This window comes from Eucyclogobius newberryi, unplaced genomic scaffold (genome assembly GCF_026437365.1).
Source record: "Eucyclogobius newberryi isolate DKJ021-1_F unplaced genomic scaffold, fEucNew1.0.hap1 SCAF_15, whole genome shotgun sequence".
Classification (NCBI taxonomy): Eukaryota; Metazoa; Chordata; class Actinopteri; order Gobiiformes; family Gobiidae; genus Eucyclogobius; species Eucyclogobius newberryi.
Window position 1 is genome coordinate 21021614 of NW_027315779.1, and position 16354 is coordinate 21037967.

The 16354-nt window shown below is 40.8% G+C and overlaps 1 protein-coding gene across 10 annotated transcripts in view; it reads left to right on the top strand.

Moving 5' to 3' along the window:
• The first annotated feature begins 1864 nt into the window (after positions 1-1864).
• The window catches only part of auts2a (activator of transcription and developmental regulator AUTS2 a), a 201424-nt gene continuing 186934 nt past the window's right edge, over positions 1865-16354 (top strand). For 4 of the 10 annotated variants that reach the window (XM_072446696.1, XM_072446699.1, XM_072446695.1 and 1 more), the window contains exons 1-2: positions 1867-2136; positions 3895-4623. In XM_072446696.1, coding sequence (XP_072302797.1) covers positions 4291-4623 — 333 coding nt within the window. In that variant the 5' untranslated portion in view covers positions 1867-2136; positions 3895-4290. Of the gene's footprint in view, positions 2137-3894; positions 4624-16354 lie in introns of all 10 variants that reach the window. The other 6 variants (XM_072446692.1, XM_072446694.1, XM_072446702.1 and 3 more) reach the window with 2 other exon arrangements.

The following is a 16354-nucleotide window of genomic DNA, read 5'->3' on the forward strand; positions in this document are numbered from 1 at the left end:
AAAACACCAGAAACAACCGCTGCTTCAACAGAGACCTTGACATAGCTCTTCAAACATCATTTTACACTATATGGCAAATGTGTGACCAAATCAAGTGTGCTCCTGTTGCATTATTCATGTAGTGTGACAACAAACCGACAGCAACTTAAGCTACTTGAATGGGAAGTGTTTTAGGACATAATACTGGTCATAGCACCCTGAGAGTTCCTGATCCCGGAAGCTAAGCGTTGGAGCTGGTTAAATGAACGATCGCTGCATACTTTTGTCGTGTCCTTAGGCAAGCCACTTCACTTGCCTTGCCCAGAAAGTGGTGAGTAATTGGTGGTAAGTCACTTCTGTCAGTCCAGCCCAAGGCAACTGTGGTTACGATACGACCACTGAGAACGGAGCAGCACAATCTGAAGGGCTTTGGGGCTCTTGAAAGACCCTGTATCAATCCAAATACGTTCATTTAATCATCATTTTATTGTTGTATACTACAGCTACGACTGCAAAATCAACTTTAACACATTTATATGGATACACAGGCGCCAATCCCAAGAGAAAACATACTGAATGCCAGGTTGAGACTGTACAGTAGTGATGGGCCGATTGATGCCAAATATCAATATATCAATACTGACAGAGGTGAAAAGTATCAATACTCATGCTAAAATATTGATGCTTAAAATGTCTCCAAAAATACAGTTTAATTTTGTTTGGGATATTTGTAATACATTGTTCATATTTTAGGTTTTCTGTATATATTTCCTATTTATATTAGTTCAAGCAGAGAATGAAAGAAAAAAAAAGATTTCCGACGCAAAATTGTTCATATTTGAGGAGTTTTGATGTATTTTAGTACCACCTCTTTGGTATTGGTATTGGCTAAATATTTGCCATGGTATTTACTTCAGATCGAGTCCAAGAAAACAATGACAGCTCTATTTTGTCTAACCTAATTTGTTGCGTCCACGTCACCTTCACTTAAGTGTCAAAGCGCGTTGCCTCCTTGTCACGAGGTGTGAATGTATTTTCCTCAGGCAAACGAGACATTCTATGGATTTAGAATAAGTGCTGCCTAATCCGCCTGTTCTCTCTCAAGGACAAGACCGAATCTAAACAATAAATCCCTGCTCAGTAATAGATCATTTACAAGCCATCAACTTTTTGCTGCATATGCTCAGATGTGATGTCTTTTTATGCCGACACCTCGAGCAAAAGCTTCATTTACTTTCACATTTATATAACGTCTGTGAGCAAACTCAAACTGGTGCGAGCTAAGGATGCTTGAGGAAGAAGTCATAAGTTATTTTATTTTCTCTGTGCAGACATTCTCTATTTAAAGCTGCATTAGTCATAATTCAGGTATTGTAAGGCCAGACAGCATTGTCAATGTTAGTGGCCCTGAACCACATATCTTATAACACTTTTTATTATTAAATAGCCGAATGTGGTTGCGTGTTTTCAAATAAAATCCAAGTGACTACTGTAGACAATATAGTTATGTTAATAATGAACTACTAAAAAAATGAGCAAATTCTTCAACTTTGTTCTTCTTGGCTGCACATTTAACCTTGTGAAATTACGCCAAGGATATTCAAAGCAAATATATTTATTCTGTTTCATTGTGAATAACCAATTTCATCCCTTAAAATTCAACTTAACGTTCATAAATCCACACTGTTATGGAATTATACATAGTTTTTGGATAAAGCAACAACTCAAACCGCTCATAACCGCGTCGTTGCGCACAGTAACAAAGCAGTGCGGTGCTGATGGACGCGCAGGGCGAAGCAGGCGTTGTCTAAAGTCTCCGCTGCGGCTTTTTGGCGTAAACGCGCTCGGAAACCAGACACTGGTCCGGCTCGTGCCATGCGTCCAGAGACACAGCACTTCTTTGCGCCGAGGAGGAAGCGCGCAGCCTGTAAAGCGGCACTGCGGCATCGCCGTATCACTGCGCCGCGCGCGGTCCCCCCTTCCCCGGGATCCTGAAGCTCCTGAAGCTCCTGAAGCTCGGATCTGGGCGCAGGAGCGGGGACCCCACGCTCTCCTCTGCGGGATTTACGCCGCCAGCTCCCAGCCTTGTGCTCTTTAAGCTTTTATAGTCCGCGGAGGCCTGCAACTTGTCCGGACGGGTCCTCCACACTCGCAAGGGTTTGCATTTCTTGGTTTTGCATGACGTGTCTTGGAGCAAAAGAGGAGGCTTGCTTTTGTTGTGTGCGTCTTTTTGAGTGGAAAAATGAAGCTTGGAGAGAGTCGGGGAAGGAGGCAGTGCCAGTCCGCCGCTGCCGCTGTGGGCTGCACTGGATTACACACAGACTGTCAGCGCGGGCAGACAAAAAGGGAAGACTAGAGAAAGAGAAATAGTCTTGTTTTTATTCTAAGAACCGGAGCAGCCGGGGCGAGCGCTACAGAACAGTTCCCCCCTCTCATTCTCGTGTTGGAGGGTCTATGTGAGATGTACATTTCTTGTGCCATGAGAGGGGTGCTGGCATGGGGCATCAGGTTGAGGTGTGAGTAAACGCGGTAGGAGGGGGATAGTCTTGCCTTTGGGCTTGTTTTGGAGGCATCTGTGTGGCAGGGATCAGCCTGGATGGGTGCTGCATAGTTCCAGGCTGGCTTTTACTTGTCATGCCTCTGCTGCAAAGCTCATTTTATTCCATGCTTGGAATTGTGCACGGTTATTACACGTTTGTAATGTTGCCTTTGCATGATGTCACACAGTAAGTGCCCAAAAAAACAGCTTTGAAATGTACTTACAAACTAGAGCAAGTAGTGAGCAAGGTCTAAAGTTGCAGATGGTTTGAAAGAGGTGGACTGGCATGAGCAGTTTTAAGATCAATGTTTACTTGTCAAGGCCTGCAGTTGACTCAGTTGAAGTGCATGCATGAATTGCAGCCACCACTTGCATGATGTCATGGATAACATTTGGTATTCTGGACACACAGGGAAAGAAGCTGATGTGTTTTTTTCAGCAGCAGTGGCTTAGTTAAACAGCAGCGTGTAAAAGACTGCCAGACTCATGTTAAACTATGTGTTAATGGTCTTGTCATGGCATTGCAAACAGCCACATGCCTTTAGTGGCAGCGAGAAAACTGTGCCACTTTTAAGTCTGCCTTCATCGTGATACTTTTTTAATGATAACTTCAAAGCATCCCCTGCAGTTATTCAAAAGGAGAATGTTATGTTTGTTGTATGGAGCAGGGTAGAGAAGAGACGGCGCTATAAACGGCAGCATCTTAAACAGTTTTATGATCATTATGTGTTTTAGAATGATTAGCAGAGGTCAATTATTGCTGCGGTGCCCTGATAAATGCGTCATTAGACATAATAGTGGGAAGAAGAGTAGTCATAATGTTGGATTTGTGTATTTTAAGGACAGAAGGAGGTACAACACAATGAATTAAAGAGGCAAAGATATGGTTTGAAGTGAAAACCTCAAACTCTGTGCTGTTTTTATACAAATGGCTCAATATATTGCAATTGAATCAAGAAAAAGAAGACGAAAATATCCTTTTTTTAATTGAAATATTTAGTTTTCCTTTAATTTAGACCTCTACAAATGAACTGAACACGTTGTATTAGTCCAGCAGTTCATGTTCCAGTCCTCCCTTAAACGTTAATATTCCTGAATTCTGAACAGACTTTTTAAACATATATTGTAAATCTAATCTAATCTAATCTAATCGCATATGCAATTAGACTTTTCATCACAGAATCATGCAGTCCTAATAAGTAAGAACAAAACCAAACTGTGTCTAATTTAAACTTAATCTGAATCTCTAAGTTAACATTGGTCCTTAGTTTGAAGTTGCACATGACTTTTTAACAATATCTAGCTCTATATCACTCTGTATGTTGTGATGTATTGTTCAACGTGTGTTACAAATATAGTTTTCCTTTCCTTTCCAGAGGGAGAGTTTGCAGACCTGGGTCCCGAAGGCTGGAGAGTAAAGATGTGGTCCCGGCGGCTCAGCGCGCTGTGGCTGGATCTAGTCACAGAGAAGACTTTGCCTTTAACTTGAAATTCTCCTCTCTGGTGGAATTTGGCCGTGCTTTTCATAACTTGTTGAATAGATTGGTCATTGGATTTTATGGGCCTCCGTTGGGGATTACACAGTTTGGAATCTAACTTGGTTCTGTGACTCAATGCGGTTTTGGATTCTCTGTAAAACCCTGGATATTACGCGGTTGCCTCGGTGGATCCAACACTTTGATCGCAATTACCTGGATACTTCGCTCTGCCCACGCTAGAGGAAGTCCGGCATTACCACTTCGATTACCCGTGAGCCCTGTGGATTTACCAGGATGCTTTCTGTGAAGAACATGGAAGGCCCTCGAGCCAGTGGACTACACAAGAAGAGGAAGTCGAGGTCGGAGCGCGATCGCAAGACCAAGAGACCCGCTGGGATCAGGACCACCACCACCACCACCACCAGCAACAACAACAACAACAACAACAACCACGTGAAGGGCTCGGCGTTACGCTTCTCCTCGGATTCGGAGAGGGAGGGTACCAAGGAGCCCACGTCCTCCCGGCCCAGACCCCCGCGCAGGAAGAGGAAGGAGTCCACGTCCGCCGAAGAAGACATCATCGACGGCTTTTCCATCGCCGGATTTGTAACACTGGAGGCGCTGGAGGTGAGTGTGGGCAATTTGACACTCTTCACCTGCTTGTTGTGGGTGTTCCAGAGGTTGAGTGTAGAAATCCAGTTGAAAAGCAGCTAATGGAGCGTAAATAATGTGGTTATCCTGTGCAGCTCAGAGGCGTGTTGTGTTGTCTAGCTGAGGTTGGAACTTGGAACTGGAGATCACTATCAGTGGCACCGACGTACTACTGTAGAGGCTCATTTATGTGTTTACAAGCCTTTTTGAGCTCTGCCTTGGATCAGATGAGGGATGTGTGGCGATGCTGAAAGTGGCTGTTGTGTTTTACTGCAATTTAGAGTGAAAAAGCAATTTAATCCATGTTATAACAGTTTATGTAGCAAGTAATTTATGGGCATCCATTATCCATTATCCATTTTCTTTGGAATGCAAACCGGGCACAGGCTGCCTTCCTGTGATGTACGTCTGACATTATGACTTGCAAATCATTCAAGTATACAATTCTGCCACCGCATTATATTCATCAATGTCACCTTATGTTGTAGACTAATGGTTTTACCACCGTTTTTTTACTATAAGAAATATCAACTCAAAATCATACAACATTGTGAGTTTAATGACTTTTTACTGATAAATACACAGTTTTATGCATTTTTGATTTCTTGATCTTCTGTAATCTCGCATTCTTGTCAGTGCACTTTGGGTACAGACACAGTACATGGGCAGATTATAGAGATATTTAATAGGTTTGAGAGCTTTTTTTAGTCGACACAAAGCATGTCGAGTGTGGAGTGAAAGAATGATAATGTAGTGTAGATATTTGAGAGACTTTGAGTCAAGCTTGCAAAGTGGAATATAAGTGTAAGGTATTATTTTCATTATCACAATATAATTTTATGCAATTTCTCAATATTACATTATTGTGTAGTAGACAGATTACGTTTTTAGAGCCTGTTCTGTCACTCACTTGTTGGTATTAGAGAACTTGGAGTCAACTGATCTTATTAACATTTGTTTTGTCACTACATAAATCGCATGTTCCTGGATGTGTTAGCACAAGGTCAGTCTGTGGGGTGTCCTGGAATAGTCCAGCCACTCTCATACAATGTGATGTGTCTCATACTAGTGCTGTCAATCATTTAAAACATTGAATCAGATCAATCACACTTTTGAAATGTTATTAGTCACGATTAATTGCTTTTTAATATATTTTTAACGCACATTTCACTTACTTGATTAAAGTATAAATACATTATTTTAAACCCCAACTAACTACAACTTGTCTTGACATTATATTTCATGTGGACTGGTCACATATTTCAGGTGCATCAACAGGTTTAGTGGCTCAAGGTCTTTTATTGCCAATTGCAGGTGTAACTGGCTCTGATGGTATCGGATGTGAACAGCAGGTGTTCTGTTGTAGTTTGATGAAATATATTTGCTTTGAGTTCCTTAAAGGTGGAAAAGGGCTATATAAATACACGTTAATAATAATAATAATAATTTGGCCCATTTTGCTCACACGCATGTTTTGTTTTGTCAAAACCAAAACCTGCCTGTCTGGTCACTCTGAATGGTTTAAACATTGACATCAGCTCTGCTCCTGTTCCTTCCTCCTCAGATGGTCAAATCAGACTGTGATTAATCTGCGTCATTTCATGATTAAAGCTTCAATTTTCTATGATTAATGGCAGTTAACACGATGACTTTGACAGCCCTAACTAATGTGCCAGCTTCATTATACTTTTGCACAAATGCCACTATATCAATGCATACAGATTATTATCCTTTTAATGCACAGTACTTGCTATTGTCACACAAAACTAAAGAATGAGTAGTGGAACCTAGGGATTACAACCATTTAAGGGTTATTCTTTAATTAGTTGTTTAAATGATTTGTTTCACTTGACCTGACTGTAATCTCCCTTCTGAAAAAAACATATTTAGCATTACTGCGTGTTAGCCGTAATTAAGGCTGAAACAAGTTCATCGTAAATTACAACGAATCAATTATTGAAATAATTGTCAACTCTGTTATCTGTAATATATTGAGATTTTGGTTTTATCACTCAGACACAGAAAACCAAAATGACAAAGGAAACCAGTGTGTTCAGTGATAATTTGTGTTGATATAATATTATTAGGTGGAAAAACAAAAGTCAGACTAGTCAGGGCTGGCTGATGTTAAAGTGAAGGTTACACAGGGCTTTGAGCGGGCAAAGTCAGTGGTGTTGTGTTGCCAGAGGCTTTAAAATAAAAATCTGAAGAATAGAATCTATTGTTGAGTTCTTGTTGTAGAGGTTGTGCAATGGCTTCATCTGTATCTAGTTGCCGTATGGAATGTGGAATCAGATACACATTTGACTTCTTATGAAATCATTTGTTTACTACTGAAAGGATGTCAGTTTATTAATTCTGCAAATCAAAGTTCAGTTCTGTCCTGCGCGTGCATATTTGAGTGTTTTTTTCTCATGTTGAGGTGAAACACAAAACACAAATCCTAAAATTGTTGTTAGCCTGAAGAGGTGGGCAGATTTTTGAAGTATGGATAATATTATAAATGTTGCTTAGAATATATGCAAACTTGAAATAAAACAAATCAGACTAAAGAGTTGCACATTTGTGTGTAGTTTAACATGTGTTTGATTATTAAACTGCAAATATCGTATTTAAAGTAATTTTCAGCCTTTTTTGTGATTTTTCTGAATATCGTTGTCAGGTTTCTCAAAAGATAAAGACATATTTATATTTATCATTATTGCCCGACACCTACCCGTAGTCAAACACCAGATTCCTGTTATAATTATCATCGCTAGGGATGAACCGATCCAGCTTGAAGATCCCAGTGTAGCAACTGAAAATGTCATACACACAATTCACTTATTACCAAGTGGATCCAATTGTGTTATGTAACTGGTATTTTAGTAACTAAACAACTTTGTTTGAAGAACAGTTCAAACATTATGATGATTTTTAGACTTATATAGATATTCAGATATTTTATAATGCTTCAGGAATATGCTAAAATGTGCCTGATAATAACTTGGTTGAGGTGCAATCATTATAATTACCATAAAAGAACCAAGTGCAGAAATATCACTTTATACCCTTGGTTCGGGAAATTACTCTAGACGTTAATGTCTCTTTTTTGTTGTCAATTTTTCAATACATCTCCCAGCTCTATATGGTGGGAGGTATATTATACCAATACCAGATTCTGTGCAGCCCTAATCATTACATGCCATATGTAGTGAGACCAACATTAGCTGTCGCCTGATGGCAGATTAAACCACTTACTTTCAGCCCATAGCGGTGTGGATACGCTTCTAACCCTCGTGCCTCCTCTCACTTGTGTTGTGATCACCGGTGCTGCAGACCCCGATGCCCAGGCAGTGCAGTCGTGCATACGTACACTGCACAATCTTTTTCGTGTACCTAGTGCTACAGGGAAACGGTGACGGGGTCAGAGCCCTGAGGTATACGCCTGTGATCTCCATCTGTCAGCACGGCACTCCCAGGCTCACTTTTATCTCTGCTCTTCTCTCCCAACCTGAGGCACCAACGGCAGGGCTCCGGAGGCCTTTACTGCTGCAGAGGGGAGTAGGAGTAGTAGGAGGAGTAGGTGTAGGAGTAGTAGGAGGAGGAGTAGGAGTAGGAGGAGTAGAAGTAGGAATAGTTGGAGGAGTAGTAGAAGTAGGAGGAGGAGGAGTGGGTGGAGTAGAAGTAGTACTTGGAGTAGTAGTAGGTATAGGAGGAGTAGGATAAGTAGGTGGAGTAGGAGTAGTAGTTGGAGTAGTAGGAGTAGGTGGATGTGTAGAAGTAGTAGTAGGTGTAGGTGTAGGAGTAGTAGTAGGTGTATGTGTAGTAGTAGGTGTATGTGTAGGTGTAGAAGTAGTAGTAGGTGTAGGAGTAGTAGTAGGTGTATGTGTAGTAGTAGGAGTAGGTGTAGTAGGAGTTGGAGTAGTAGGAGAAGGTGTAGTAGTAGTAGGTGTAGGAGTAGGTGTAGGTCATGGTTCCTTGGAAAATGATGTATGTTTTGATCTTTAATAAGCTCCGTTTTAGTGTTTTTAGTGAAAGATATACAAAACTTGATTTCCTACTTCTTGATACTTGATTGTGATTCAGATTTTTAGATAATATAATATAATTTTCATGATTAGGTTAGGTTAGTTCAAAGCTCAAGACCCTAACCAACCTTGTATTTTTCAGTATTGATACCTGCTGAAATGAACATGTAGTTTCACCACAACAACTAAACCCTGTTTGTTTTTTGACAGCCCTAAAATGTCACACAATTATGTTCAAATTATGGACAAGATGGAAAGGTTACTGCTGAATGAGAAAATTTATTTATTTTATTTGTGCAGAAAAGGTACAGGTATATTGGCCATGTTGCTTCTTGTGAGTGTTCTCAGTCAGTCGTCTATTGAGTGGCTGTGAAATGTACTTTGTAAGCCATAGTTATAACATCATTGTAACATTTTCACCCCCTAACAAGAATAATATGAGTAATTAAAATAAAGTCTCTTTGTACCTGTTTCTGTCCTACAATAAATATTATGATATATACATAACTCTGACAGAGCACAACCGTGTAAAGTTGGTAGCCTCTCACCATCATTGACAAAGACTTCTTCTTCACCATTGTTTAGTTATTGTTAACCTAAATCTGTCATACACTGTGATCTATAGTCTACCATTAAAAACTGTTACTTCTATGCCACAAGTCTGACACAACCATAAATATTTTGCCTGGCTGTGTTTTTTACTCTTTTTGTGGATGGTTTTCTTGGAGTGGTCAAATCCAACACTGTTACATTACCACAGCAGCAGCCTCTTGGTTTCGTAAGCGCTTATGGCTTGTAAGTAAGTGTGATTTATTCTAGACACAAATGACTTAACATATATCTAAATGTAACTATATGTGTTCGTCCTCATTTACATGCATTTTGCAGCTGCTGCTGGGACAAAAGACCTCCTAAAACGCTCTCCTGCAGCTCAAGGAGAGTAAACTGCCCCTCCTTTCGCTCTTCTGAGCCACGGTCCCATGCAGAGGGTGGTCTGCATGTTTTGCCTCATAAGCCTCTCCAGCACAGCTCTCACAGACTCTACCTCCGAGCTCTGACGCAGCCCTCTTCACTAGCTTGTCCCACGTCTTCCTGTTTTTGATGGAAATCCAGCTCCTTCAGCACACTATGGCATAAAACAAAGCACTTGCAACCACAGATCAGTAGAACACGTAAAGCTTATCACCACAGACACAATCTCAGCTTCTGTAGAAAGAATAATCGACTATGACCTCTTTTGTGCAGATTCTGGATGTTAGCAGACCTATTGGGCTTGCTGTCTAGGTCAGTGGTTCCTAAAGTGAGCTGGGGAGTCCCGAGATTATTTCATAACGTAATGTATATATATAAATAAACCTATTTTTTAACAGCCTGAAATTATTACAGAAGTCTTTTTTATTTTACTGTGGGGGTCCCAATTCGGTCAAATGGTCATTTTGGGAGTCCCGGCCTGAAACATTTGAGAACCCCCGGTCTAGGTGAACTTTTTTTTTTAAATTAAAAAAATAAAAATGCTACGTGACATTTTTGAACATTACATGCAACTCATTCATGTATCATTTACAAATAATGGCAGCTAAGTACAGGAATGTGGGTGGGAAGAGGGGGCAGGTCCAATAGGATTACTCAAACGTGCATAAATTATACTGATGATGAATACTATTGATGTGATACTTCACTAGTGCTCGACATCACTGGCTGGAACGGGCCATCGAGCCATTACTGTCTGCCTTTGCCATCGTGCTTTCCCACCTGACGCCCCTAAAACTAGTATTTAATCCAAACAAAACAAAAGGATGATACATGTCTGTCTGTCTGTCAAATAAAGGTTAATAAATATATAGATTGATAATTGACTTACTTACTTACTTTGAGTAAGATAATAATAAGGGAACACAGTTGTAACGAGGATAAAAGATCATTTCAGTTGATTTTATGTCATGAACATGTCCTCTATAATTTTGTGTAGGATGGTGTAATCTTAATTTAGTTCCATTCTAGTTTAGACCTGGTATTGTCCTGGTTTCGTTCTGGTATTTTCCCGCTTGTATACCAAAGCATTCATATGGTCGTCCAAACGTCTGCCTGAACAAATGGCCTTCAAGTTCAAGCCAATTGCCTTCTGCCATATTGTCAATAAAACACTAGAGCAGGGATAGTCAAGTTTAGCACTCACCAGGGGCAACACCATAACATACAATCTGTAGAGAGCTGCAAGTGAGCAACACAGCGCTGATTCACAAACAAAAACTGTCTCTTTCAAATTAAAAGCGCTTTTTATTTTAGATTTCTGCTGTGCCCATCAGATATTTGTTTGTGAGCCATCTGTCCGAGCAGACCCCGGCTTTGGAGACGAGACGTGCTCCTACTGGGCCAATGTGGACTGCGGAGAATCACAACACTCACATTAGTCCAGTCATTGTGCCCGTTAGAAGCTCTTCACACAGATTTGAGATGAACCAAGTGGACATAACTGCAGATCTACTTCTTTTCTAAGTCAATTGGGAGCCAAAGTACAGATCACACAGTTATAAAGTCAAGGCTATGGGTTTCTCTACAGGGTAATAATACATAAATTCTACTTTTAAGATTTTAATTTTCTTTGGCTGAATATGAGCTAAGGTTCTAACTCCTCTCCAGTGAGCTGAAGGACCTTAAAGAGATTAAAACTAAAATGTATTTCTCTGTGGCTGCTGAGTGCATGAGCATTTCAGACTGCAATTGGTGTCAAGATAAAATTTTTCTTAGTTTTCTTAGTACAAAATGTTTAAGCCAAATGGTTGTAATAAGGACTTTGTTATATGTTATGTGTAGATAGTGATAGTATGCATAAAAATGTAGAATTTACCCATGATCCTTATTTTATATTCTGTTAGCGCATCCTATATCATTAAACATTTATGAATACCTGCAACCTTGCAATTTAATTCACCTCTCATGGTTTCATGGTTTCAGTGTATTCCAAATTTAAACAACCTTCCACAGTTTCTAATTATTCTGTTTCCAACTCAAAGATAAGACTTTCTTTGCAACTTAATCTATTTTTTCCCCTCAAAATAGCTTTTGCACATTTGCGGGATGCTAACCTCAAAGCCATTTTTCTTACTGTGATACGGGACCAGTGTTTTTCTAATTTCGCGGGCAGCTGATTGGAAGAGGCCTTATTGAAGCCTGTGCGTCTAAAGCAACATATAAACTATCATACAGACCTCCACTTTATTTTTGTCATTGAATGTTAGCAGCCATTAGCTATTTCAGCATTTGTTTATTTCAGACAAGTGTAAGCTAATCTTACATAATGATTTACAGTTTTTCTATGCACTGTTGATGATTTGTTCCTGGGGCCTGACTCGCAGTGGAGACGAGTGTGTTCCAAAGAAGCAGATGGATGTGAACGCTGCAGCAAATGAAAACATGGCCCGGGTTCAGCCAGCGCTCCTTACTTCATATGTCGTGCATATGATGAAAAAACACATTACTTCACATTTCACAATCCTGTAAAAAGGTTTCTGGAATTTAAACCAGTACATTGAGTCTTAGTGAGTGAATCCAACCGCAGTGAACTGATATTTCATGGTTTATGGTCTATTCCAGAGAGCAGAGGGAGAGCAATTGCCAGGTCAAAAGATTTGAACCTGAATTACTGTATATGTTAAATATTTGGCATTTTGAAAGTCATGTTAAACATGTCTGTGTAACCTCATGTTCTATGGTGGCTGGAGAGTGCCGGTTCTCTGCCCTAGAGGCACTTGACATTAGATAAGACAGCTGGCACTGCTCCACATGCTCTCAAAGTGATTTAGTGCTGTCTCTGCACTCTGTAAAACTCTGAGAGCGAGAGTAGTATTGGTATGAATGTTTTACGGCTCCACGCACATTTTCCATACACATGAGACTAGAAGATCAGTGTGGAGCAGTTCTCTAAGACACTTTTATGACACACACAAAAGCACCTCTAGAGTGGAAGGTAAGTCTAACATTTCTAATAACAGTCATTTGAAACAACACTGGCAACTAGCATTTACATTGAGTTTGAACACTGTTAAATGTGTGTCTTGAGTTTTACCAGATAAACCCAAAGCGTAATCTCTACACTCACCTTTTTACTGTGCGCACCTTGCTCTTCACCAACAGAACAGCCTCTGAGTGTAGCTCCTGGTGTAGCTCTTAGTGTAGCTCTTGGTGTAGCTCTTGGTGTAGCTCTGAGTGTAGCTCCTGGTGTAGCTCTTGGTGTAGCTCTTTTGTGTAGCTCCTGGTGTAGCTCTTAGTGTAGCTCTTGGTGTAGCTCTTGGTGTAGCTCTGAGTGTAGCTCGTGGTGTAGCTCTTGGTGTAACTCTTTTGTGTAGCTCCTGGTGTAGCTCTTAGTGTAGCTCTTGGTGTAGCTCTTGGTGTAGCTCTTGGTGTAGCTCTTGGTGTAGCTCTTAGTGTAGCTCTTGGTGTAGCTCCTGGTGTAGCTCTTGGTGTAGCTCTTGGTGTAGCTCTTGGTGTAGCTCTTGGTGTAGCTCCTGGTGTAGCTCTCGGTGTAACTCCTGGTGTAGCTCCTGGTGTAGCTCCTGGTCTAGCTCTTGGTGTTTTTCCTGGTGTAGCTCCTGGTGTAGCTCCTGGTCTAGCTCTTGGTGTTTTTCCTGGTTTAGCTCTTGGTGTAGCTCTTGGTGTAGCTCTTGGTGTAGCTCTCGGTGTAACTCCTGGTGTAGCTCCTGGTGTAGCTCCTGGTCTAGCTCTTGGTGTTTTTCCTGGTTTAGCTCTTGGTGTAGCTCTTGGTGTAGCTCTTGGTGTAGCTCTTGGTGTAGCTCTTGGTGTAGCTCCTGGTGTAGCTCTCGGTGTAACTCCTGGTGTAGCTCCTGGTGTAGCTCCTGGTCTAGCTCTTGGTGTTTTTCCTGGTTTAGCTCTTGGTGTAGCTCTTGGTGTAGCTCTTGGTGTAGCTCCTGGTGTAGCTCTTGGTGTTTTTCCTGGTTTAGCTCTTGGTGTAGCTCTTGGTGTAGCTCTCGGTGTAACTCCTGGTGTAGCTCCTGGTCTAGCTCTTGGTGTTTTTCCTGGTTTAGCTCTTGGTGTAGCTCCTGGTGTAGCTCTTGGTGTAGCTCTTGGTGTAGCTCCTGGTGTAGCTCTTGGTGTAGCTCCTGGTGTAGCTCTCGGTGTTACTCCTGGTGTAGCTCCTGGTGTAGCTCCTGGTCTTGTTCTTGGTGTAGCTCCTGGTGTAGCTCCTGGTGTAGCTCCTGGTCTAGTTCTTGGTGTAGCTCCTGGTGTAGCTCCTGGTTTAGCTCCTTGTGTAGCTCCTGGTCTAGTTCTTGGTGTAGCTCCTGGTGTAGCTCCTGGTGTAGCTCTCGGTGTAACTCCTGGTGTAGCTCCTGGTGTAGCTCCTGGTCTAGCTCTTGGTGTTTTTCCTGGTGTAGCTCTTGGTGTAGCTCCTGGTGTAGCTCTTAGTGTAGCTCTTGGTGTAGCTCTTGGTGTAGCTCCTGGTGTAGCTCTTAGTGTAGCTCTTGGTGTAGCTCTTGGTGTAGCTCTTGGTGTAGCCCCTGGTGTAGCTCTTAGTGTAGCTCTTAGTGTAGCTCTTGGTGTAGCTCTTGGTGTAGCTCCTGGTGTAGCTCTTGGTGTAGCTCTTGGTGTAGCTCTTGGTGTAGCTCCTGGTGTAGCTCTTGGTGTAGCTCTTGGTGTAGCTCTTAGTGTAGCTCTTGGTGTAGCTCTTGGTGTAGCTCTTAGTGTAGCTCTTGGTGTAGCTCTTGGTGTAGCTCCTGGTGTAGCTCTGGGTGTAGCTCTTGGTGTTTTTCCTGGTGTAGCTTTTGGTGTAGCTCTTGGTGTAGTTTTGAGTGCATTTCTGGGATAATTTGCACAAGAAGATGAGTGAGAATGCTCCTCAGCCGCTTCTTGCTGATTATACATGCATTAGAATGTTAGAGTTGAGACTGTTGATTGGACACAAATGTGTACAATTCGAGTCTCGCATGGTAATTATAGCACTGACCTCACCACTGTTGCATGGATTTCTTGACTAATTAAGTCAATTAGAAAAAGAACAAATCATGAAATAAGTATATGGTCCACCTAAGTGACTGTTGTAAGTGTAATTCACATCGCACTATGTGGTCCATCTGATTACAGTTGCCATGGTTTATCTTCTTTTTTTGGCTCCACAGTGCACTATTGTCTTTCCTCAGCTGAACTCGGAGTGAGCAAGATCACACTTCAATACATTTTCCTTCTTTCTGAAAATCAACAGTTCTTTGCTTTGTTCTGCTTATGGTAATGAGCTCAGGCCTCTCTTGTTTTTGGCCCTGAGCCATTATTTATAGGAACCATACTTGGATTGGCAGTGTTGTTGGCACAGGGGATTATGTAACATGTTTGTAGGAGGTCAACTGAGGTCGTATTACAGTCCGTATGACAACACGTGATGAATGCTACAAACAGATGGTGAGGAACAAACTTAGCATTTCATGAGCCAGAAACTGAATGACAGAACTCTTGATGCTGCCGATTCAAACTTTGCTTGAGGCTTGAGTGCATTGACTTAGTACTTATACTTAGACTATACTTCACATACATTAAAAAGCTAATTAAGTAGTACATTATTATGGATGAACAACTTTGTAGAATATTTTAGGGAATTCTGGGATGAACTGCAATTATATCTGCAGTTCAGATTTTTTGGGAAATGAGCTGAAATGTAAATTAGCACTGACATTCAAACTTGTTTTCAGACAGTAGAATGTCATTGTCAACACAAAAGATTAGCACTTTCTTTATCAGAGTGGATCCAGGTTTAAGCATGACCTTTTGAATAGGTTTCTAAAATGTTGTGTAAGTAACAATTAATGCCACTGTCAAGAGCAACATTTTTTTTAAAAAGAGTTGTTTCTACCAAAAAAACAAAAACATTAAAAGGAAAGGGGTTTTGTAAAACACCAATATTAAGAAAATAAGACATATTGGATAAAAAAATGTATTCATAAAGACATTAACTGTAATCTTAATCATCAAAATATAGTTATGAGACATTTTATGTGTCAAGATCATTCTAAACCTGTGCAGGAAAAGTTTTTTTTTAGAGTTTAAATAATAGTTTTAGTATCAGATTTCTTCCAGTACAATTTCAGAACATGTTTGTGTGGGTTAAACTACAGATTTAGCATGTTGAATTTAGTTTAATTTCTATTCATTCATTTATTCAAATTGTGATTTTGATTGGATAATTCCTGCAGCCTGAACAATGTAGAAGTAGAGGATCTGCTTCTACAAATGCTCTGCTACATACGTGTATTTTCACTGAGCCAAATGCAGCAAAGCCAAATGAGTGTGCGTCTTCTCAGAGCACGGGCTTTCATCTGTAAGTGTCAAGAAAGAGCCGCTTTGCATTGGGAATGGGCTTTTGGCAGACAGATCTGTAAAATATAATCAGAGACGCTTGAGTTGGAAGTAGTTGGCGTGTACAGGCTGCCAGCACGCATTCTGCACGCTGTCACCAACATAAATATTTGGTTCTGTTCTCACACTTTAAATAAGCTGTAACAACAGAACTGGAGGCCTTTGTTACCTGTGAAGCTGTAGAGTTGTTAATCATTTTGACATTAGCACTTTCACTTTCTTAAATCGCAAATAAGAACTCGTGCTTAGTTTATCCAGGAACATAAGATAAGATAAGATAAGATAAGATATTCCTTTATTGTCCCACATGGGGAAATTTCATTGGTGCAACGCAGGTA